Below are 23447 nucleotides of genomic sequence, written 5' to 3' on the forward strand. Positions count from 1 at the left end.
TGGGCTGTCGGAAAATGAATCATTCACTGCAGGATAACCAGCCTCCAATCCATTCCTGTTGCCACATTATTAATGTAACAGATCTAGTTACGTTTTCTGGTCAATGGAAACCTCCAAGATATAGATGACAGAAGATCTGGTGATGATAATGCCACTGAGAGAGACAGGTGGGTGGTTAGACACTTCCTTGTCGGAGCAGTACTGGTCAAAATGCATAGCACGCCAGACCGCTTCATTTCACAGTCAGCCATGTGGGGCTTATCTGGAAACGTGTATAGCCCACGCTGGGCAAGGGTGGCAGATCTTCTCTCCTGAAGATTTTTAGTGAAGCAGATAGGTAATATCATAACCTGGGAGGATTTCATGCTCTTTTTAGTTACAGACTGCTTAGAATTTTATTTTTCCAGTCCATAAACTGTAGGTCATTAATTGAATTTTAATTTCACGGCTGCCTTGGTGGGTTTGAACTTGGGTCACTGAGTTGTTTACACAGTTCCCTGGATTACTAGTCCGATAACTTAAATGGCAAACCAACAGCATCTGTGCAGCAAAGGCTTATGAAACAATTGCCCAGTCATTCCGCACACCCAAGAGTGAAATGTGAAGAACATACACAATCTAGAAAATAAAAAGTAGTGAAAACAATGGCATAAAAATTATAGTAGTATTAGAGAACTGTATAAAATCAGCCATACAGTACTAGAGTCATTGTACTCGACTGGCATCTGTACATCAGCCAAAAATCTACAGGCTTGTTTTGAAACCCCTTCTGGTTCTCCAGTGTTTTTCAGGAAAAGAAATCTACCATCCCTACTCTGCCTGGCCCACAACTGATTGCTGGCCCATCAACTCTCTACTGTCTCTCAACAGAGGTGGCATTTAGGGATGGATAATCTTGAATCATGGTCGGTATGTCCACATTACCTAAACAAATAAACAATTTAAAGAATTCTAGCTATTGTACACTTTTTGGAAAATTATGTGATGATCATTCATAAGCACTCTGAGCAGACGATAAGAATCTGTGATGAGCACGTACCTCTCGAGCTGCTTCCTGACATTTCTTTATTGAAATTTCATCTGGCTCACCCTGGTACTCTGGTACTGGAGAAAAATTATTAAAGCACAAATGTCTTATCTTCTAATTTTCATCAAATGTTACGACTAAAGTAAAACAAAGAATGTTACTTACAGTCAATCTTTTTGGAAACAAGTGTGAAAGGAAACTTGTCACCTAGAATTTGAACAACCTGTTCACAAACAACAGAGTAAGATTAATTAAGGATTCGAACTAAAGGGCTTGTATTTACACAATCTTGGGCTATTTTTAAAAAGATAATTTTGTCATGATATTTTTGTTGCATATTAAAATCATCAGTGTGTTGACTCACCAAAACCACTTCAACATAAGCATAAAGGAGATGAGAACTGTAGAAATAACATCTTATTCACTCCTCCCTCCTTAAATGGTTCACTGAAGCGTGTGAGATGTGCCTTCCACCCAACATCCACAAAGTCAAGGGCCACTGCCAACTTGCCCGTCAGATCAATCTTTCCTCCGGACAACAGGGTAGCACCACCAGCCCAGAGATTCTGGTTAGACTCCGTAAGCCATGCTGGGAAAGCCAGATTGGTCTATGCCCGACACCAGGTTCCCAAAGCAGGCACTCTATCCTGAACTTTGATATTGAAGCAGATTTTCAGAAGGACAGAGAAAAAGACTCAAGGATAATCTAAATCATAACAAAATTCCCACTTCTCTCTGGCTATGAGCACTTAAAGTGGCGATGAAGAACTTGGCCTGTTATTGAGTACCTCGAGACACACATTGACGGCACACAGAGATTCTGCATATGCAGAGCACCATCTCATAAACACCCTGACTAGCCACACCATGCACCTCCAACCCCATGGTGTGGAATGTCTATGGCTCCCACATCGGCCCCATTAGTCTCTTCCGAACCCATAGACCTGCAGAAGAGGCAAATTATCCTTTCCCAGGGACTAACTCTGCTGGGGAATAAATCATAAATCTGGATTTTTGGAAAAGACTCTACTGCCATATTATCCTTTGAAACAGGCCAGTATGACCACAAACTACACCTTGGTGCTCCCAAAGTACTGGAACTCTTTCTTGTCTCCTGGTAGAAAGCATTGGGCAGGAGGTTCTCTGTAATCTGAAGGCAACTGGTGAGAGACAGAAAGCAAATAACTATAACTTTTGATGTTTATGTGAATGATTGATCCCCACCACCCGGATCATGCCATCTTCTCACAGCTACCATTGGGCAAGGGGTACAGAAGCCTGAAGCCACACAGCGCCAGGTTACAAGTCAGCTAGATGCCTTCAATCATTTAGTTCATGAACCAATCAGCACAATACTAATCTTCAATTGCAGAAAAATGAGTGAATATTATCAAAGTCAAACCAGTGGTCTCTACATTTCCATCCAAGCTAACCCTATTTACGTGCAATATTGGCTGTCCCGACCTTTTGCAATTTCCAAGCCTTCTCGAGTTGGAAGAGAAAGGAAGAATACCAGATGATGATCTTCAAGTATACTGTGCCCACCTGGGTGAGCTGCATAAAGTCACATCAGAGAAATTCCAGGATCTTCCCTTGATCCAAATTCCAGATTGGGTAATAGATCCATTCCAGAACACTTATAATGAGGAATTAACAGGAAGGATGGAGGAAGAACTGATCTCACCACAAAATAACTTTTGAGCTGAAACCAGGGTTTAAAAAATAATTGGTTGCAGAAAGAAATCTCTGAACACCATCTTGAACTGTGGAAAAACGCCAGGATCTTCTTTAGGGCCCTTCCAACATTATGCTTAGTGGAGCACGGTATCAGTGCAGTCACCCAACTTCTTTCAAAGCAACAGAACAGATTGCAACTTACTGAACTTGGGGATCTGAGACTCCATCCAAGTGACATTCAGCCTGATATCACTGCACCAAGCCCATCCATCTCATTGAAAGGTGAAAAAGCAATGAAATAGTGAATAGTTGGACTACTAACGTACACTCTAAAATTGTTAATGAAAATTGTTTTTACTGAAATTGAAGAAATAATGTTATTTGCAGCTTTAAATAGATTTGAATATTTGCAATTATTTGTCACTGCTTTGAATTTACAGTTCCTATTTTCTTTCACTGTGCATTGTAGATCAAAATGGGCAGGAATGGCTCCTTCAAGTGCCAGGCTTTAGATGTTTCAGAAAAGATAGGGAGGAAGTCAAAAGAGATGGGGGCGTGGCACTGATCAGAGATAGTGTCACGGCTACAGAAAAGGAGGAAGTCATGGAGGGGTTGTCTACAGAGTCTCTGTGGGTAGAAGTTAGGAATAGGAAGGGGTCAATAACTCTACTGGGTGTTTTTTATAGACCACCCAATAGTAACAGGGACATCTAGGAGCAGATAAAGAGACAGATTCTGGAAAGGAGTAATAATAACAGGGTTGTTGTGTTCGGAGATTTTAATTTCCCAAATATCAATTGGCATCTCCCTAGAGTGAGGGGTTTAGATGGGGTGGAGTTTGTTAGGTGTGTTCAGGAAGGTTTCTTGACACAATATGTAGATAAGCCAACAAGAGGAGAGGCTGTACTTGATCTGGTATTGGGGAAATGAACCTGGTCAGGTGTCAGGTCTCTCAGTGGGACAGCATTTTGGAGATAGTGATCAGAATTCTATCTCCTTTACCATAGCATTGGAGAGGGATAGGAACAGACAAGTTAGGGAAATATTTAATTGGAGTAAGGGGAAATACGAGGCTATCAGGCAGGAACTTGGAAGCATAAATTGGAAACAGATGTTTTTGCGTAAACGTATGGAAGAAATGTGGCAAATGTTCAGGGGGTATTTGCGTGGGGTTCTGAGTAGGTACGTTCCAATGAGACAGGGAAAGGATGGTAGGGTACAAGATCTGTGGTGTACAAAGGCTGTTGTAAATTTAGTCAAAAAGAAAAGCGCGTAAAAGGTTCAAAAAACTAGGTAATGATAGAGATCTAGAAGATTATAAGGCGAGCAGGAAGGAGTTTAAGAATGAAATTAGGAGAGCCAGAAGGGGCCATGAGAAGGCCTTGGTGGACAGGATTAAGGAAAACCCCAAGGCATTCTACAGGTATGTGAAGAGCAAGAGGATAAGACGTGAGAGAATAGGACAAATCATGTGTAACAATGGAAAAGTGTGTATGGAACTGGAGGAAATAGTGGAGGTACTTAATGAATACTTTGCTTCAGTATTCACTACGGAAACGGATCGTGGCGATTGTAGGGATGACTTGCAGTGGACTGAAAAGCCTGAGAATGTAGATATTAAGAAAGGGGATGGGCTGGAGCTTTTGGAAAGCATCAAGTTGGAGAAGTCACCGGGACAAGACGGGATGTACCCCAGGCTACTGTGGGAATTGAGGGAGGAGATTGCTGAGCCTCTGGCAATGATCTTTGCATTATCAATGAGGACGGGAGAGGTTCTGGAGGATTGCAGGGTTGCGGATGTTGTTCCCTTATTCAAGAAAGGGAGTAGAGGTAGCCTAGGAAATTATAGACCAGTGAGTCTTACTTCAGTGGTTGGTAAGTTGATGAAAAAGATCCTGAGAGGCAGGATTTATGAACATTTGGAGAGGCATAATGTGATTAGGAATCATCAGCATGGCTTTGTTCAAAGGTAGGTCATGCCTTACCAGCCTGATTGAATTTTTTGAGGATGTGACTAAGCACATTGATGAAGGTAGAGCCGTAGATATAGTGTATATGGATCTTAGCAAGGCATTTGACAAGGTACCCCATGCAAAGCTTATTGAGAAAGTAAGGAGGCATGGGATCCAAGGGGACATTGTTTTGTGGATCCAGAACTGGCTTGCCCACAGAAGGCAAAGAGTAGTGGTAGACAGGTCATATTCTGCATGGAGATCAGTGACCAGTGGTGTGCCTCAGGGATCTGTTCTGGGACCCCTACTCTTTGTGATTTTTATAAATGACCTAGATGAGGAAGTAGAGGGATGGGTTAGTAAATTTGCTGATGTCACAAAGGTTGGGGTGTTGTGGATAGTGTGGGGGGCTGTCAGAGGTTACAACAGGACGTTGATAGGATGCAAAACTGGGCTGAGAAGTCGCAGATGGAGTTCAACTCAGATAAGTGTGAGGTGGTTCATTTTGGTTGGTCAAATATGATGGCAGAATATAGCATTAATGGTAAGACTCTTGGTAGTGTGGGGGATCAGAGGGATCTTGGGGTCCGAGTCCATAGGACACTCAAAGCTGCTACGCAGGTTGACTCTGTGGCTAAGAAGGCATACAGTACATTGGCCTTCAATCGTGGGATTGAGTTTAAGAGGTAATGTTGCAGCTATATAGGACCCTAGTCAGACCCCACTTGGAGTACTGTGCTCAGTTCTGGTCGCCTCCCTATAGGAAGGACATGGAAACCATAGAAAGGGTACAGAGGAGATTTACAAGGATGTTGCCTGGATTGGGGAGCATGCCTTATGAGAATAGGTTGAGTGAACTTGGCCTTTTCTCCTTGAAGCGACAGAGGATGAGCGGTGACCTGATAAAGGTATACAAGATAATGAGAAGCATTGAACATGTGGATAGTCAGACGCTTTTCCCCAGGGCTGAAATGGCTAGCATAAGTGGGCATAGCTTTAAGGGAGTAGGTACAGAGGAGACGTCAGGGGTAAGTTTTTTTTAAACGCAGAGTGGTGAGTGCGTGGAATGGGCTGCCGGTGGCAGTGGTGGAGGCGGAAACAAAAACCGTAGGGTCTTTTAAGAGACTCCTCGATGGCTACATGGAGCTTAGAAAAATAGAGGGCTATGGGTAAGCCTAGGTAGTTCTAAGGTAGGGACATGTTTGGCACAGCTTTGTGGGCCGAGGGGCCTATATTGTGCTGTACATTTTCTGTGTTTCTAAAATTCTTTATAGTTTTTATGCAATGGAGAGGAGGGCGCTGGGGATTTGGTCTGGGAGACAAGGGGGCGGTAACCACATCTGTAACTGAACTGCATGACCTCACTCATCGCCAGGTTTTGACCTATTCACTCTTCCTGGATCCTACGGCAGAAACAGAATCTCCCTATCACCGCACACTTCCGCCTAATTTTGCATCAGCAGCACATTCGGAACCTTCCAGTTTGTTCCCACCCCCAGGGTATTAACATAAACTTTAAGCAAATGAAGGGCAAAAACCAATTCCTGTGGTACTCCACTTGTGACAGTCAGAAAAGGACCCACCTATTTCAACTTTATTTCCTACGTGCTTTCAGTCCTTGTACTTCCTCCAATCCTTTAAACTGTTAATTCAGGCTTCACCTGCTAATGTAGGGTTCCCAGCCTAGGATCCACAGACTCCTCAGTTAATGGTAGGGGTCCATGGCATAAAAAAGGTTGGGAACCCTTGTTATTATGTTTCATCTCTTCAAATGCCATTTACTTCCTTATGAGATTGTTGGTATTTGACTGCTGGAGCTGAAAATTCCCTGTCACCTGGCCTACCACTTGCCCTTGTCAATCATTATGATCCACATTTCAAGTTAACATTATCACTGGCCACCTTTCTAAACCATCTAAACCTCTTATTCATAGAATCCTCCTTTCTAATGACAGATAAATTCTTCATAAGTGAACGGGGCAATTGGTTAAGGTAGTTGTGTTGCAGCTTTATGAAGCTCTGGTTAGGTCAGTTTTGGAGTGCAGCATCCAACTCTGGTCACCTGATGAGAGGAAGAATGTGGAGACTATGGAGGAGGTGGAGAAAGAGATTTACCAGGATGCTGTCTGGATTAGAGAGCATTTGCTATAACGAGGGGCTGGACAGACGTGGGTTGTTTTTTTTCTGGAGCAGTTGATACCGATGAAAGACCGATAGAAGTTTATAGAATTAAAAGAGGCAAAAATAGATTAGGCATTTTTATCAATTCTATGGTCAAAACTAGAGGATACGCATCTAAGGCGAGAAGTTCAAAAGAAAATACACAGGACAAGCTTATTTTGCACTCAGACACAGTAGAGCCGTTTAAGCGACTCTTAACACTTGAATATGCAGAGAATGAAAGGATACGGACCATGTGCAGGCAGAAGGAATTAGGAGACATCAGCTTAATTAGCTCATCGGGGGCCGTAGAGCCTATTCCAACACTCTAACAGTAAAAAGGTATCACCCCAACATTTTATCTTTTTGGGTATCCCCGTCAATGACTGGGATTGCATTGAGTTTTAATTGATGTTCAACATTCTGAAACTTATTCCTGGAATTCCGCAACCCAGTACCAAACACCAAGAAATTATAAACCGATGGGAAAACAATTAGATTTTAGAATAAAGCAGCCCTACCTACCTCTTCCAGTTTCTTAGCGTTACCGGTAACAAATACCACGTTTCCGACTTGTTTCCCAGCCATCTTTGATCTCGCCAGGGATTCCAATAGGCGAAAACGCTTCCGGGTAAGAGCAGGAGTCCCTCACGGATTGGTTGTTGATAGTGGCGTCACCCGCTCTGCAACATGTCAACCAATGGATGCATTCGGAGACCGGTCGGCGGTCCAATCAGGTGCATTGGAACCTTGACCTGGATTGGAATAGTCTCTGCACGTTGTGTGACTGAGTGAGTGAGAAGGGACTGGAGTAGCGATAGCGAAGCAGGTAATAGACCAAACGCAGTTACAATCTAAAATTAAAGGTTTCTCTGGTGGTTACGCCTTTCTCTTTCAAAAATTTCTGCAGAAGTTTAGTAGGAGAAAATTCTTATGGAAAAATAATAAATATTGAGGCGGAGATTGGGTTATCAGTTTGGTAAATTAAAAGTTAACGATTTCAGTGCCTGTTTTTTTTAGGATATGCAGCTTAGTTTTTTTTTGCATTCTATAGTTTATGAGCAATAAACTATAGATTTGATGAAGATCGACATTGTTGCATTTAGTGATTTGGAAAAAAAGCATAAAATGAGAAATACAGTATTTGCAGAGAGAGAATCAGTTAATGGTTCTAGTTAATAGTCTCTCATCATAACAGTTCATCAGAAAGGTAGAAGTGTGCTTGTTAGCAGTGGGGGACGAGAAAAGACAGGAATGAGAGTATTTGGGGGGAAAAGGAGTATATCAGGAAGGGCCAGATAATGAAAGATTTCTTGTGTATTTATAAATCCGAGAGAATTTCCATGACTATAATTGCTATAAGACCATATGATACAGGAACAGTTTTAGGCCATTTCATCACTACCGATTCTCCTGCCTTCTCCCCATATCCTTTCATGTCCAGACTAATCAAGAATCTATCAACCTCTCCCTAAAATATACGTTTGTACATAAAGACTTAGCCTCCACAGCTGCCTGTAGTGACACATTCTACAGAATATCAACTCCATTGAAACAATGTCATGGTATTGGCAAAGCAGAAGTAAAATAGAACACATGCTTTTGGATGATGATTTATTCCCCAGTAGAGTTAGTCCCTGGGAAAGGATAATTTGCCTCTTCTGCAGGTCTATGGGTTCGGAAGTGACTAATGTGGCTAATGTGGGAACCACAGACATTCCACACCATGGGGTTGGAGGTGCATGGTGTGGCTAGTCAGGGTGTTTATGAGATGGTGCACTTTAAGTATTCATGGCCAGTGAGAAGTGGGAGTTTTGCTATGATTTAGATTATCCTTGAATCTTTTTCTCTGTCCTTCTGAAAATCTGCTTCAATATCAAAGTTCAGGATAGAGTGCCTGCTTTGGGAATCTGGTGTCGGGCATAGACCAATCTGGCTTTCCCAGCATGGCTTACTGAGTCTAACCAGAATCTCTGGGCTGGTGGTGCTACCCTGTTGTCCGGAGGAAAGATTGATCTGACGGGCAAGTTGGCAGTGGCCCTTGACTTTGTGGATGTTGGGTGGAAGGCACATCTTCTCACACGCTTCAGTTGAAAATCTGACCACGGCTTGGAACTCGGTCTTTGTGTGTGTGTGTGTGTAAATGCCGGCAATTGCTGATGTTGGGGTGTCGTTGGTTCTGGGATGCAGTCATGTAGGTTAGATAGTTCCTGTTAGCTCACCTCCTGCAGGACCTTAGTGTGCAGTGAGGCACAAGTGTCTGGGTAACGGTGCAGTGCTGTTGGACATTGACCTTTGCCTGATACGTGTTCTGTTGTAGCCCCATGGCACAGGCTTTCCTGCTGTCATTGGAAGTGCCGCTTTTTATTATCTGGCTTCCATTTGGGGCCAGTTGGGGAGTATGTTGAAAAAGTTCAAAGTAAATTTATTGTCAGAGTACATATGTTACCATATGCAACCCTGATAGTCATTTTCTTGTGAGCATACTGAAAAAATCTACAGAATAATGACTATACTGTAACAGGATCAATGAAAGTCCGCTTTCAACCAGCGTGCAGAAGACAACAAATTGTGCAAATACAAAAAGAAAGAAATAATAATAATATTAAATAAATAAGCAATAGATATTGAGAACATGAGATGAAGAGTCCTTGGAAGGGAGCCTATTTCAATGATGGGGCAAGTGATGTCACTGAGGTGTTTTTTTGATGGAATCAGTTTTGATTATCTAAAGTATGGAACAGATTTTTCCAGAGTCCTGTCAGCAACAAACTGGCCAGGGTTTGTATGCCAGTTTGCATCTTTATCCCAGCAGGTTATGTAAGTATTGTGCTTTTTAAGGCAACACATAGAGGAAGTGACTTTATTTTAATAACATATTTCCTGTCCTTGTAAGTCTGTGAAGTATGTGCTTCACTTTGAAGATTTTATTGTGCTAAGATGGTTGCTGTTTCTGCTTAGGACATTGGGATGTGATGGTGTTGATCTGAACAAAATCCCATGAAGCAAAGCACAGGCTCAGCCTGAATGAACCAGAACGATTGAGGCTTTACCAGTGAGGAACTCAGACTGGACAGCTTGTTGAATTGTCAGCATTTTTATTTTAATGATTTATCTTACACATTTTAATCCTGATTTTTCCCTTTACATAACTTTGGATCTGCCAAAGGAGACTTACTTCCATGCCCCTGGATTCAGTATCCCAGTTTGTTTAAAAAAAATGCTTTGTGTTGTATCAAATTTTCAGGTTGGCCAGAGAATAGTTATTTTGTCATGTAAAGATGATAAGCCTGTTTCCCCCAATTCATTAACATCCCAAAGAAAATCGTGCTGTAAAACTTCAAGTATTAGCTTTGCATATCTAATTCAGAGTGGCCCTTAAAAAGTCAAATCTGTAGTTTCTGTACTAAAGGACATATGTTTGAATACCTACATATTTTACAAAAAAAACCAGTGTGGCCTCATTATTGTAGGTGAGTAATTTTGAGATTTTTCATTTGATTTGTCACGCTGTTGTTGACTGAAAAGTGGGCATTAGAAACATGTAGAAAAATGAAATAAATTGGAAAGTGTTAACAAGTTGTGTCTAATTTCTGAAGGATTGAAAATGAATTTGCTGCCGAAGTCTTCGAAAGAGTTCAGTTCTGCTGAATATTGGGAGACGTTCTTCAAGAAGCGGGGTGGAAGTGCGTTTGAGTGGTATGGGACCTATGTGGATCATTGCGCAGTGCTGCACAAGTATATTAAGCCCAAAGAAAAGGTACAGTCATTATCTAATTGTACTCTATGGAAATTCAGTATTGTTTGAGTGCTTTAAAAAATTCTATTGGTTTCCTTTTCTGTTCGTATTTTCGATTCAAGGGAAGAATCTATTAACACTTTCTAGTGGATGCTTTGTGCAATCGAGATCGATTGTCTGCCTGCAGACAGTATGACTCCCTTTTTGGCTTGAAAGAGTATGTCCGGACAGTTGGGTATCACACATGAACGACATGAAATTTTGTTTTGATCGAGTAGCTTAAGGTGCATTAATGTTTGGGGATCACTGCAGAGCTCGAGGACACACTCAAGGCCAGGAGTTCCCAATCTGGGGTTCACAGACCCTCTGGTTAATGGTAGGGATCCAAGGCATAAAAAGATTTGGGAACCCCTGATCTAGGCTAAGAGGCCAGGGCCGACACCTTTTGTCCATCAGTTATTATGAGGTTAGTAATGCAGAGGGTTAGGCCAACTGAGTTCAAGTCCCACCATTGGAAGATGTGATATTTAAATTTAAAAAGAAAGTCACTAGTAGTGAAGATCACAAAACTATTGGATTGCCATTAAAAACCCACCTGATTCAGGGAGGAAAATCTTACCATTCTTACCCAGTCTTGCCTTTATTTAACTTCAGGTCCTTCAATGTCAATACTCCCTGAAATGACCTGGCAAGCTATTCAGTTCACGGGCAGTTAGGGAATGGACAAGAAGTACTGGCTGTGTCAGTGGCACCCCTCAAGCAGACAGTATAGAACAGTACAGCACAGAGCCAGGCTGTGCTGAACATTATGCTGAATTAAATTAAATCTCTTCTGACTGTGCGTGATCCATGTTCTTCCATTCTCTGTATGTTCTTGTGTTTATCTAACAGCGTATTGAACACTAACATACCTGCTCCATCATTCCCGCTGGCAGCCCATTCCAGGTACACGACACTCACTGTGTGTATGAAAGAGATCAAAAACACCTGCTCCGCCATCTTTAAACTTTCCCCTCTCATCTGAAATGCATGCCCTCTAGTACTTGACATATCTACACTGATGAAAAATTCTGACTGTCTACTCTATCTTTGCCCCTCATAATTTTATAAACTTCCACTTTTTTAGATAAATCCTGAAGGAATTTTATTCTGTGTCTCAAATCTTGGGTAATGATTTGTGGATTCTGTAACTTGAACATATGGTCCTACCTGTGCAGTGTTAGTAGTCGACATCTGAAGCTGGTGATGGGGTCAGTTATCTCCGCTGTGGGTGAGACTGCACAGTGTACAGGTTTAGTTACTGAGACTCCTTCATTACCACTGTGACTACACTTAAAAAGCGCATCATTTGTTATAAAATGCCTTAGGATGCTGTAAGGTTCCAAAACGCTCAATATAGTTCCAAATCTTTTTACCCTGGGAAGCCTGTCATAACTACGAGACACAGCTTACACTGTGGCCGCCTGTCCAAACTTCTTGAAGGGATCCAGTGAGCTCTTGATTTGTGAGGACAGCTGCTGGAAGATGCCGCACTGTCATTTAGCCTGAGGTTGAAGGATGCAATCTTGCCAGTGACATGCACATCCTGAGAACAAATTAAAAAACAACTCAATCATGGGATTTGTGGCTTTGTAATAATAGTCTATTTTCAGCCCGTGGTTCCTCATTTTCCATTTATACAATCTGCACTCTCAATATGATAACTTTCTCTACTGGGGTAAATGAACCCTCCAGCTCTCTTTCTGTCCTTTCCTCCATAAAAATAGTGCGTGTAGAATGCTATGCTCTCTCAATATAAGGGTCTGGCATGAGCCCTTTTTTGACTATTTGTTGTTAAGGGGGTAGATTTGAAAGTAGATGAGATGTGCTGGTTTGTGGAGACTGGGATTGGAGAGGATGAAGAGAAACTCCTCTGAACCAACAAATGGGTGGGTACAGTAACATAGTGATTAGCACAACGCTTTACGGCATCAGTGGACAGGTTCAATTCCCCCCGTTGCCTGTAAGGAGTTTGTATAGTGTTAAAACGGTGGGATGGAAGCTGTTTGAGTTTGGTGCTATGTTTTCAGGCTTTTGTATTTTTGCCAAGTAGGAGAGAAGAGAAGAGAGAAGGTGCAGATTGGGAGGGGTCTTTGATACGTTGGCTACTTTTTCAAGGCAGTGAGGTGTAGACAGTTCATCGAAGGGAGGCTTATTTTTGTGTTGTGCTAATCTCCCTTGGTAATTTTGATTTTAACCCACCGTCTCATTTAATTATGTCCTGTTCAAGTTTACTATCTCCTTTTCCCTCCCTGCCCCAAAAGATTCCCCATCATGGACACATCTGCACCTTGACCTTGTGACCTCTTCTTGGCTTTGATATTTTCATGATGTTGATCATGGTAAGGATTATCTCTGCTCATCTCCTTATACCTCTCTCCATCTCCAGTCCATCCGTAGCCCCCTCAGTTGTTCTTCCTTCCGTCTGTACCTGTCACTGGAAAAGCTCTTGTCTCGTTTACTCAGATTCATTGCATCTAAGTAATGTCTCCCCGCGAGAGTTTTGGAGACTACCTCATTAAAAGTAATTGAGATGGAAGTGGAGTAATTATTGAAAGATTGAGGGCCATGGGGATCTGGCGCAGAGAGATAGAGTTGAGGCTTGGGGTTGATGGGCTCTGATCGTCCTGAACGATGTGGCCTACTCCCTGTACTCATTCTCGTTTCTCTTCCCTCCGATCTGTTCTCCAGGTCCTCGTTGTTGGCTGTGGTAATTCTGAGTTGAGCGAGCAGATGTATGATGTTGGTTACCAGAACATCACCAACATCGACATCAGTGAGGTTGTGATCGGTCACATGAAGGAACGGAATGCAGCTCGCCGGCCAGCAATGGCCTTTATGAAGATGGACATGATGCAGATGGATTTCAGCGACTCCCAGTTTCAGGTCGTGCTGGACAAGGGGACCCTGGACGCTGTCATGACAGACGAGAGCGAGGGGACGCTGCGCAATGTGGAGAGGATGTTTGCGGAGATCGGGCGGGTCCTGCAGGTGGGCGGGCGGTTCCTGTGCATCTCGCTGGCGCAGGAGCACATCGCGAAGAAAGTGGTGAGCCACTTTTCCCAAGAGGGCTGGCCCGTGCGAGTCCACGCCTTTGAGGAGCAGAGCGAGGCCAGTCGGCAGTTCGTGATGCCAGTGTTCACCTTCGTGTTCACCAAGTTCAGGAAGCTCCCTGGAGCCGGGCAGAAGATCGTGGAGATGTGCGCCGAGGAGCGGGAGAAGCCCCTTCGCCTGGAGAGCACGGAGCAGCTGTTGGAGTTGGTGAAGGCACGGCAGCAGTATGCACTGCTCCGAAACCACCTGACCAAGGGCTCCAGCAGCGGGGAGAGTGTCTCCCTCACCCTCTGCAACAGGGAATCTGGGAAACCTCGCTACACCTTCCACGTTGTTGATCAGCCCTCCGTGAAACCTACTCATGCAAACAACTTTGCAATTTTCATAGGTGAGTGCAATCCTGAGGTGTGGGGCAGGGCTGAAGGGTTCTCTGAGGGAGTTTGTGCCGTAAGGCAGCTTGTGATGAGAAATGGAGATGCCATGGATTGTAAATCTTCATCAGTTCCTGGGTGATCTGTGTTGTAATTGGTTTATTAATGCACCATGTACCAAGGTACAGTGAAGAACTTTGCTTTGCATGCCATCTGTACAGATCATTTCAGCGTATCAGTACACTGAGGGAGCACAAAGGACAAACAATAACAGAATGTGGAATTCTGTGTTACACTCAGAGAAAGTGCAGTGCAAGGCAGACAACAAGATGCAAGGCGTGATGAGGCTGATTTTGAGCACCGTTGTCCACCTTATCGTACAAGAGGTCCATTCAGTAGTCTTATAACAGTGGGTGAAAAGATGTCTTTGAGCCAGGTGCCACAAACTCTCAGGCATTTGTATCTTCTGCCTGATGAGAGAGGGTAGCAGAGAGAATGCCTGAGGAGGGAGGGGTCTTTGATTAAACACGAGGGATTCTACAGAAGCTGAAAGTCCAGAGCAACACAACAAAACACTGGAGGAGTGCTTCCTCTCGCACAGAGTGCGTCCTCCAGCATTTTGTTTGGGGTCTTTGTTAAACTGGCTGCTTTGCCATGGGGGAGAGGCTGGTTTTTGTCATGTGCTGACCTGTGTCCACACGTCATTAGCTTAGACTAAAAGTAAGTTTTTTTCCTCGCCTTTCTAGTGAGTTCCATGAGGTTGCTGCATTGTACAATACTGTGTGGAAGTCTCAGGCACCCTATATGATTCCAGATGGTGTGGCCTCCACAGAGCCCTGATCTCAAAATCATCGAGGCTGCCTGAGATTACTTGGAGGGACAGAAGCAAGTGAGACAGCCAAAGTCTGCAGAAGAACTGTGACAAATTCTCCAAGATGCTTGGAGGAACCTGCCAGCCAATTTTCTTATAAAACTGCACAAATGTACCCAAGAGAATTGATGCAGTTTTAAAGGCAAAGAGTGGTCACAAAAGTATTGATTCGAGTTAGTTTTTCACGGTGTACTGCTCTTAAATTTATACTCAGTTTTCTGATATTTAGAAACTTTACATTTCATTAGTTTTGAAAGAATCTTCACTTTACAGAATGTTTTTTGCATCTGCCTGAGACTTTTGCACAGTACTGTACATATGAATTAAATTCCTTGCAGGAGGTTGAGGTTGTGTCTATGTACCAAATCAGCTTCAATAAGATTTCTATACCTGCAGCATCTCACCGCTTGAAAGGAAAGATTTCTACATTTTCTTATGATGAGGTGACTATTTGACGTATCCACCTGGCTTTGTGACTGATCATGCAAGCTACTGCTGCACATTGGGTTTCCAGGGAGATTATGTACCTGCCCCCTCCAATCATTGAAGCAAGTTATGGCAGATTGACTTTGTTTTTGACAACTGCTATAATTATCAGAGAACTCTTGAGCATAGATGTGTGCCAGCTGTTTCAGTAACAGAGAAGAGCACTACAACGTATGGGAAAGCTCTGTATCTGCCTGATAATGTGGAAAATAGTCCTGATGCACCTTAATCGGAGCAGATTCTATCTGATTAATACCAGACAGTCAGTTTACTCTCAGTCACACTGAAGTTATCATACATCCCTGCACTTATTCCCCAATAACCTATATGCCAATGCCAGTTTGGATTTCACCCACATCAGTCACAGATGTGGGTTTCGACTGATTGCCCTTGATGTCAAGTTGGTATTTAATTCAGTACAGCAACAAGAAAACTGGGTAAAATTGAAGTTGATGGTCAACTTGGAGGAAAGGCACCAGCAGTTAGTTGTATCATTGCACAAGAAAGATGCTGGTAATTATCAGAGGGCAATCATCCCAGGACATCACTGGAGGAATTCCTCGGCCTTCTAACTGCTTCATCGCCTCTCGCAAATGGGGATGGTTCACTGTGGATGATGCAATGTTCAACTCCATTTTCATGCATGCTGTTAGCCCTATTCAGGCATGAGCTGATGGTAGCAACTAACGTTCAAAGCACTAAGGTGCCAGGCAATAAATGACTCCAGTAGGGGTGAGCCTGGATGTTCAATGGCTTTGCCATTGCCCCATAGCGGAAATATTGCAGCCTAGGCAACATCCTGGTGAATCTCTTTCCAGTGCAATCACATCGTCCCTATAACCTTGCGTCTAGCCCAAAACGTCAACTCTTTATTCCTTTCCACTAATGCTACCTGACCTGCTGAGTTCTTCCAGCATTTTGTATGTGTTGCTTTTAACTCTAGCTGAGGTTTAATCAATATTTTATAAAAGTAGACCAAAGCTTCTCTGCTCTTGTATTCTTTGCCATATCTATTACATGCAAGTATTGCACATAATATCTTCACAGTCTTAAGCACTTGTGGTGCAAACTTCAGGGCTCCTTAAACTTGTTCATTAAGGTCTGTCCATTGGTCTACCCTTGTTAATGCTTCCCAATTGTTTTTCAAATTAAATTCCATTTGTTAGTGCTCAGCTGTCTTATCAATTGATCAGTATTATTCATCACTATCAACAACACAAGAGTTTTATGTCTAGTTATTGTTGAGAAAGCTGCGATCCCCTTCTCTTTATATTATATTACTTCTCAGTGGTTGGACCACATATTTCTCTCTACAATCAGTGGGTGGGGTGTGCACCATTGGCAAAATTCATTGAGGTTGCTCATTCAAGCTTCTCCAGGAGCACCCTGCAGAACCAGCCTCTACCACCAAAAAGGACAACAGCAGCAGCTGCAGGAAAGTGCCAGTGACTGTGAATCCCTTTCCAGATCAGACGCTATCCTGTGTTGTAAATGTATCACTGGTCCTTTCTCACTGCTGCCTCCAGACCTGGAAATCCTGACACAGCAGCATCGTGAGTGTACTCTCACTGTTATCCCTGGCTCTTCTGTGGAGTTCATTTATTCTCTTTGTTACTATAGGGGTTTCTTTGGAGATGATACGGTTTCAAAGACAGGGAAGCTTTTTTGTTGATCACAATAAATTGCCACCATTGTCTTGGTGAATTGTAGAGTCTGGGGAAAGTTGGTAAGAATGTGGGGGAAAAATAGGGGATTAAAGGTGGATTAGTTTAAATGTGTAATTGATGGTTGTGTAGACCCGGTGGCCTAAAACACCTGCTTCTGTGTTGTATCTCAAGGCTTGCAGTAGTTCCTGAAGGTTGCTCTTCATCATCTTCAGGGGAGGGCAATGAATGTCCCTGGTGCCCAGGTTCCCAAAATGAATCTGAACGAAAAGTCATTTTTTCCTGAAATGTTTGCTTTATACTTATAGTTTATTGTTGCCAAACAATTGATACTAGAACGTACAATTATCACAGCGATATTTGATTCTGTGCTTCCCACTCCCTGGATTACAAATATTAAAAATTAAAAATAGTAAAAAATTAGTAAATATTAAAAATTTAAATTATAAATCATAAATAGAAAATAGCAAAATGGAAAGTGAGGTAGTGCAAAAAAACCGAGAGGCAGGTCCGGATATTTGGAGGGTACGGCCCAGATCTGGGTCAGGATCCATTCAGCAGTTTTATCACAGTTGGAAAGAAGCTGTTCCCAAATCTGGCCTTACGAATCTTCAAGCTCCTGAGCCTTCTCCCAGAGGGAAGAGGGACGAAAAGTGTGTTGGCTGGGTGGGTCGTGTCCTTGATTATCCTGGCAGCAGTGCTTCGACAGTGTGCGGTGTAAAGTGAATCCAAGGACGGAAGATTGGTTTGTGTGATGTGCTGCGCCGTGTTCACAATCTTCTGCAGCTTCTTTCGGTCTTGGACAGGACAATTTCCATACCAGGTTGTGATGCATCCTAGAAGAATGCTTTCTACGGTGCATCTATAAAAATTAGTGAGCGTTTTAGGGGACAGGCCAAATTTCTTTAGTTTTCTCAGGAAGTAAAGGAGCTGTTGGGCCTTCTTGACAGTGAACTCTGCTTGGTTGGACCAAGTCAGGTCATTTGTGATATTGACCCCGAGGAACTTAAAGCTTTTGACCTGTTCCACTTGCGCACCACTGATGTAAATGGGGTCGTGCGGTCCGCTACTCCTTCTGAAGTCAACAGCCAATTCCTTCGTCTTGTGGATGTTGAGGGATAGGTTATTGTCTTCGCACCATGCCACCAGGTTCTTAATTTCCTCACTGTACTCAAACTCATCATTACCAGAGATACGGCCTACAATTGTAGTGTCATCAGCAAACTTAGATATTGAGTTTGATGGAAACTTGGCTACACAATCACGGATGTACAGTGAGTACAGCAGGGGGCTGAGTACACAGCCTTGTGGGGCACCGGTGCTCAGAGTAATTGTAGAGGAGAGCTTGTCCCCAATTTTTACAGCCTGGGTCCTGTCTGTGAGGAAGCTGAAGATCCAGCTGCAGATCTGAGTGCTAAGGCCCAGGTTCCGGAGATTAGGAATCAGTTTATTTGGAATGATGGTATTAAAGGCAGAGCTGTAGTCAATGAAAAGGAACCTTACGTATGCGTCTTTATTCTCCAGGAGTTCTAAGGAGGAATGTAGGGCCAGAGAGATGGCATCTACCGTTGACCTGTTGCTCCGGTAGGCGAATTGCAAAGCGTCGAGGTTGACCGGTAGGCTGTGGTTGATGTGTGCCGTAACCAGTCTCTTGAAGCACTTCATAGCAATTGATGTCAGAGCCACAGGTGGATAGTCATTCAGGCATGCCACCTTGCTCTTCTTCGGCACTGGGATTATCGTTGCCTTCTTAAAACACGAGGGGATCTTAGACTGAAGCAAGGAGCAGTTGAAGATGTCAGCAAACACTCCAGCTAGCTCGCTTGCACAGGCCCTGAGAACCCATCCTAGGATGCCATCTGGGCCCGTCGCCTTCCTTGGATTTATCTTCAGGAAGGCTCTTCTGACATCCTCCTCGGTGACGATGAATCTCGATGCCACCAGGTCCGGTTCATCTGGAGGGAGTGGGATGCTCCTGTTCTGTTCGAATCTTGCGTAGAATACGTTAAGTTCGTCAGGAAGAGAAGCGCCATAGTTATTGATATTCCCACCTTTTTTTTTGCGCCTAGTGATTTTTCTTTCTTTCTATCACTTTCTAAGATGTTGCTGATTTTTTTTAACCTCTTATCTGCTGTAATGTCTGACATGGTGTAAAGTACTGTTGAACCTAGGGTGATACAGAACAGAAACATGTTCTTTACCAGTCCCAATCGCCTTTTCCCTCTCTCACCCCATCTCCTTGTCTGCCCTTCGCCACCTCTGGTGCTCCTCCTTCCTTTTCGTTCTTCCACGGCCTTCTGTCCTCTCCTGTTTGATTCCCTCCCACCTTCTCCAGCCCTGTATCTCTTTCACCAATCGACTTCCCAACTTGACCCCTCCACCTCCCGGTTTTAACTATCACCTTGTGTTCCCCCCCCCCCCCCACCTTTTAACTCTACTCCTCATCTTTTTTTCTCCAGTCCTGCTGAAGAGTCTCGTTCCCGAAACATCGACTACTCTTTTTCATCGATGCTGCCTGGCCGGCTGAGTTCCTCCAGCATTTTGTGTGTGTTTTTCAGCCCAACTAGTCCATGCTGACCAAGACTCCCCATCCAAGCTAGTCCCATTTGCTAGTGTTTGGCCCATAACCTTCTAAACCTTCACAACCCATGTATCTTTACAATTGTCTTTTAAATGTTGTTACTTTACCTGAGTCAGTCACTTTTTCTGGCAGCTAATTCCACATACTACATGCCACCTTTTTGTTGCCCCTCAAGTTTCGATTGAATTTTCTCCTCTCTTACCTTAAACCTACGCCCTCTTAGAGTACTGTCTACAGCGCTGGTGGCTGTTATAGGAAAGATGTGGTTAAATGGAAGACATTTGCAAGGATGTTGCTGGGACTAGATTGCCTGAGTTTAAGGAGAGGTTGGCCAGGCTAAGTCTTGATTCCTTGGAATGTTTAAAATTATGAGAAGCATAGGCAAGATGGTTGAGAGGTGAATAAGTACTAAAGACTGGAGCTGATCAACTGGCTAGAGTGTTCACCGATATCTTTAACACCTTGCTTTGGCATTCTGAGGTACCCACCTGCTTCAAGCAGGCTGCAATTATACTGGTGCCTAAGAAGAACATAGTAACCTGCCTCAATGACTATCATCCAGTAGCACTGACATCCAATATGATGAAGTCCTTTGAGAAGTTGATGAGGAAGCGTACCAACTCCTGCCTGAGAAGTGACTTGGATCTGGCACAACAGGTCCACAGCAGATGCCATTTTGTTGGCTCTTCACTCGACCCGGTACGATCTGGACTGCGAAGGATGCTCTTCATCGACTACAGCTTAGCTTTCAATACTATCATCCTCTCAAAAATATTCAATAAGCTTCAATTGGCCTCAATACCTCCTTGTGCAATTTGATCCCTGATTTCATCACTTGCAGATCCCAGTCAGTTTATATTAAAATCTGTCACGAGCCTTGTGGCCCTTTAGTCTGGTGCTTATGCCGGTTTCCATGGTGTGAAGCGACTGAGAGTATGAGACACCCCCCTGGATAGGACGCCAGTCTATCACGAGTTTTTAACCCCCAGCATTTTTGCGGGTACTCATTCTCAGCTGGGTAGACTGGAGCATTGTATGGTTAAGCGCCTTGCTCAAGGACACACATGCTACCTCAGCCGAGGCTCGAACCCACGACCTTCAGATTGCTAGTCCAGCGCCCTAACCACTTGGCTACATGCCACACAGTCAGTTTATATTGGCAAAAACATTTCCTGCAAAATTTTCATTGGCACAGGTGCACTTCATGGCTGTGTGCTTTGCCCCCTACTCCAGGGGTCCCCAACCTTTTTTGCACCGCGGACCGGTTTAATATTGACAATATTCTTGCCGACCGGTGGGGGGGGGCGGTGGTGTGCAAGTAGAGTTAAACTCACCTCAACATGTCTTTTACAGTTAGGGTTGCCAACTTTCTCACTCCCAAATAAGGGACAAAAGTAGCAGTCGAATCCCGGGACACTTTACCCCCAGAAAGACTACCATGACCATGAAGCCTTACGCGGCACCTGTGTGCGCATGCGCGTTAATGCCGATTTTTTTTTTCCCACAAATCGATTTTGCCTTCATCTTCCTGACTATACTGTACATACATTATTTCTACTTTATATAGGCTGTGTATTTATCATATCATTCCTGCTTTTACTATATGTTAGTGTTATTTATTTTCGCTGTTATTTGGTATGATTTGTTAGGTTATTTTTGGGTCTAGGTACGCTCAAAAAATTTTCCCATATAAATTAATGGTAATTGCTTCTTCGCTTCATGCCATTTTGGCACAAAAGGTTTCATGGGAATGCTCTACCTTAAGGGGGGAAATATGGGACAAACCAATTTAGCCCAATATGCAGGATGTCCCGGCACATACGGGACAGTTGGCAACCCTATGTTCAAGTTCAACAGTGCGTAACAGGGAAAGGGAAAAGGTGCAGCTGACTCATATTGCTTCCTCACGGTCTGGTAGCACAGGCTTTGCGGCCTAGTACCAGTCCACAGCCCGGTGGTTGGGTACCGCTGCCCTACTCAACTCATTTTATACTTATGATTGTGAAGCTAAGCACAGCTCCAAAGCCATATTTAATTTTGCTAATGGCACCACTGTCATTGGACGAATCAGCATATAGGAGGGAGATTGAAAATCTGGCTGAGTGGTGCCACGACAACAACCTTTTACTCATGACCAAGTTGATTATTGGCTTCAGGAGGAGGAAGCCAGAGGTTCTTGAGCCAGTCCTCCTCAGTTGATCGGAGGCGGAGAGGGTCAGCAATTTTAAATTTGTTGGTGTGATTATTTCGTAGTATCTGTCTTGAGTCCAGCGTGTAAATGCCATTACAATGAAAGCACACCAGAGCCTCTACTTCCTTAGAAGTTTGTGAAGATTTGGCATGTCATCTAAAACTTTGACAAACTTCTAACAGGGTAGGGGAGTCCAAAACTATCAGGTATAAGTTTAGAATGAAAGGGGAAAGGTTTAAAAGGGACTTGAGGGATAAGTTTTTCACATAGTGGGTGGTGAATGAATGGAATAAACTTCCAGAAGAAGCGGTTAAGGCAAGTACAATAGAATCAAATACGAAGCAGTTGAATAGGTATAGGAGGGGCAGGCTTAGAATGATATGGGTTGAACATTGGAAATTGGGAGTAGCTAGATGGCCACTGTGTTTGGCATGGACTCACTGGTCTGAAGGCCCTGTATCTATGCTGTATTGCTCTTGATTCTCTATCCCAGCTCTGAGATTCAGCAGGGAAGGGAAGAGCGGAAGTGAAAGGAGACGCGATAGTTTGGGGGACGGATAGGACATCCTGTGGCTACAAAACAGAAGGTAGGGTGGTGTATTGCCTTACAGGTGCAAGGCTCCAGGATGTCTCAGAGCGGCTGCAGAAGATTCTTGGGTGGGAGCATGAGTAGCCAGAGGTTGTGTACATTGACACCAATGACATAGGTAGAAAGGGGGAAGAGGTCCTGTGCAGTTAGTATGGGGGATGAGGGAAGAGGCTGAAGAGCAGGTCCTCCCAGGTAGTAATCTCTCGATTACTCCCAGTACCATGTGCTAGTCAGAGCAGGGATAGGTTGATAGTACAGATGAATGAGTGGCTGAAAGTAGTGCAGGGATGCAGATTTCTGGATCATTGGGATTTCTTCTGGGGAGGGTATAACCTGTACAAAAGGGAGTTGTTACACCTGGACCCGAGGGGGACCAATTTCCTTGCGGGCAGGTTTGCTAGAGCTGTTGGAGAGGGTTTCAACTAATTTGGCAGGGTTATAGGAACCGGAGTGATAGGGTTGAGGTTGGGCCAGTTGGTATGTAAGTAGATGCAGTGTGTCGTGGGAAGGACAGGCAGATGATAGGGAAATATTGCAGTCAGTAGGATGAGTTGAAGTGTAACATGGGGGCAAAATTGAAAAGGGTGATGAATACAGGATGAAGGTATTTTTGAATGTACAGAGCCATAATCTCCAAATATCCAGACCTGCCTCTCGGTTTGTTTGCACTACCTTACTTTCCCTTTTCTATTTTCTATTTATGATTTATAATTTAAATTTTTCATATTTACTATCTATTTGTACTCCAGGGAGCACAAAGAGCAGCAACAAATATCACTGTGATGATTGTACGCTCTAGTATCAATTGTTTGGCGACAATAAAATATAAAGTAAAGTATACAGAATAAAGTAAATGATCTTATAGTGCAGTTAGACATCGTTAGGTATGATGTTGTGGGCATCACTGTTGTGGCTGAAAGGAGATCATAATTGTGAGCTGAACATCCAAGGATATGCATTGTTTTTAAAGGACAGGCAGAGGGGGTGGGTTAGTTCTGTTGGTAAAAAAAAAATGAAATTAAATCCTTAGAAAGATAGGATCGGAA

The 23447-nt window shown here is 43.5% G+C and overlaps 2 protein-coding genes across 4 annotated transcripts in view; one reads left to right on the top strand and one right to left on the bottom strand.

Annotated features, from left to right (window-relative positions):
• The window catches only part of itpa (inosine triphosphatase (nucleoside triphosphate pyrophosphatase)), a 33429-nt gene extending 25998 nt beyond the window's left edge, over positions 1 to 7431 (bottom strand). The window contains exons 1-3 of the mRNA XM_072274258.1: positions 7342 to 7431; positions 1193 to 1250; positions 1040 to 1104 (exon numbers count right to left, since the gene is read on the bottom strand). Coding sequence (XP_072130359.1) covers positions 1040 to 1104; positions 1193 to 1250; positions 7342 to 7404 — 186 coding nt within the window. The 5' untranslated portion in view covers positions 7405 to 7431. The remainder of the gene's footprint in view (positions 1 to 1039; positions 1105 to 1192; positions 1251 to 7341) is intronic.
• A 156-nt stretch (positions 7432 to 7587) lies between these two features.
• mettl13 (methyltransferase 13, eEF1A lysine and N-terminal methyltransferase) overlaps positions 7588 to 23447 on the top strand; it is a 34455-nt gene continuing 18595 nt past the window's right edge. For 2 of the 3 annotated variants that reach the window (XM_072274259.1, XM_072274261.1), the window contains exons 1-3: positions 7588 to 7645; positions 10416 to 10576; positions 13286 to 14036. In XM_072274259.1, the coding sequence (XP_072130360.1) occupies positions 10424 to 10576; positions 13286 to 14036 (904 nt within the window). In that variant the 5' untranslated portion in view covers positions 7588 to 7645; positions 10416 to 10423. Of the gene's footprint in view, positions 7646 to 9551; positions 9637 to 10415; positions 10577 to 13285; positions 14037 to 23447 lie in introns of those variants that run through there. The other variant, XM_072274260.1, reaches the window with a different exon arrangement.

This window comes from Mobula birostris, chromosome 12 (assembly GCF_030028105.1).
Source record: "Mobula birostris isolate sMobBir1 chromosome 12, sMobBir1.hap1, whole genome shotgun sequence".
Taxonomy (NCBI): Eukaryota; Metazoa; Chordata; class Chondrichthyes; order Myliobatiformes; family Myliobatidae; genus Mobula; species Mobula birostris.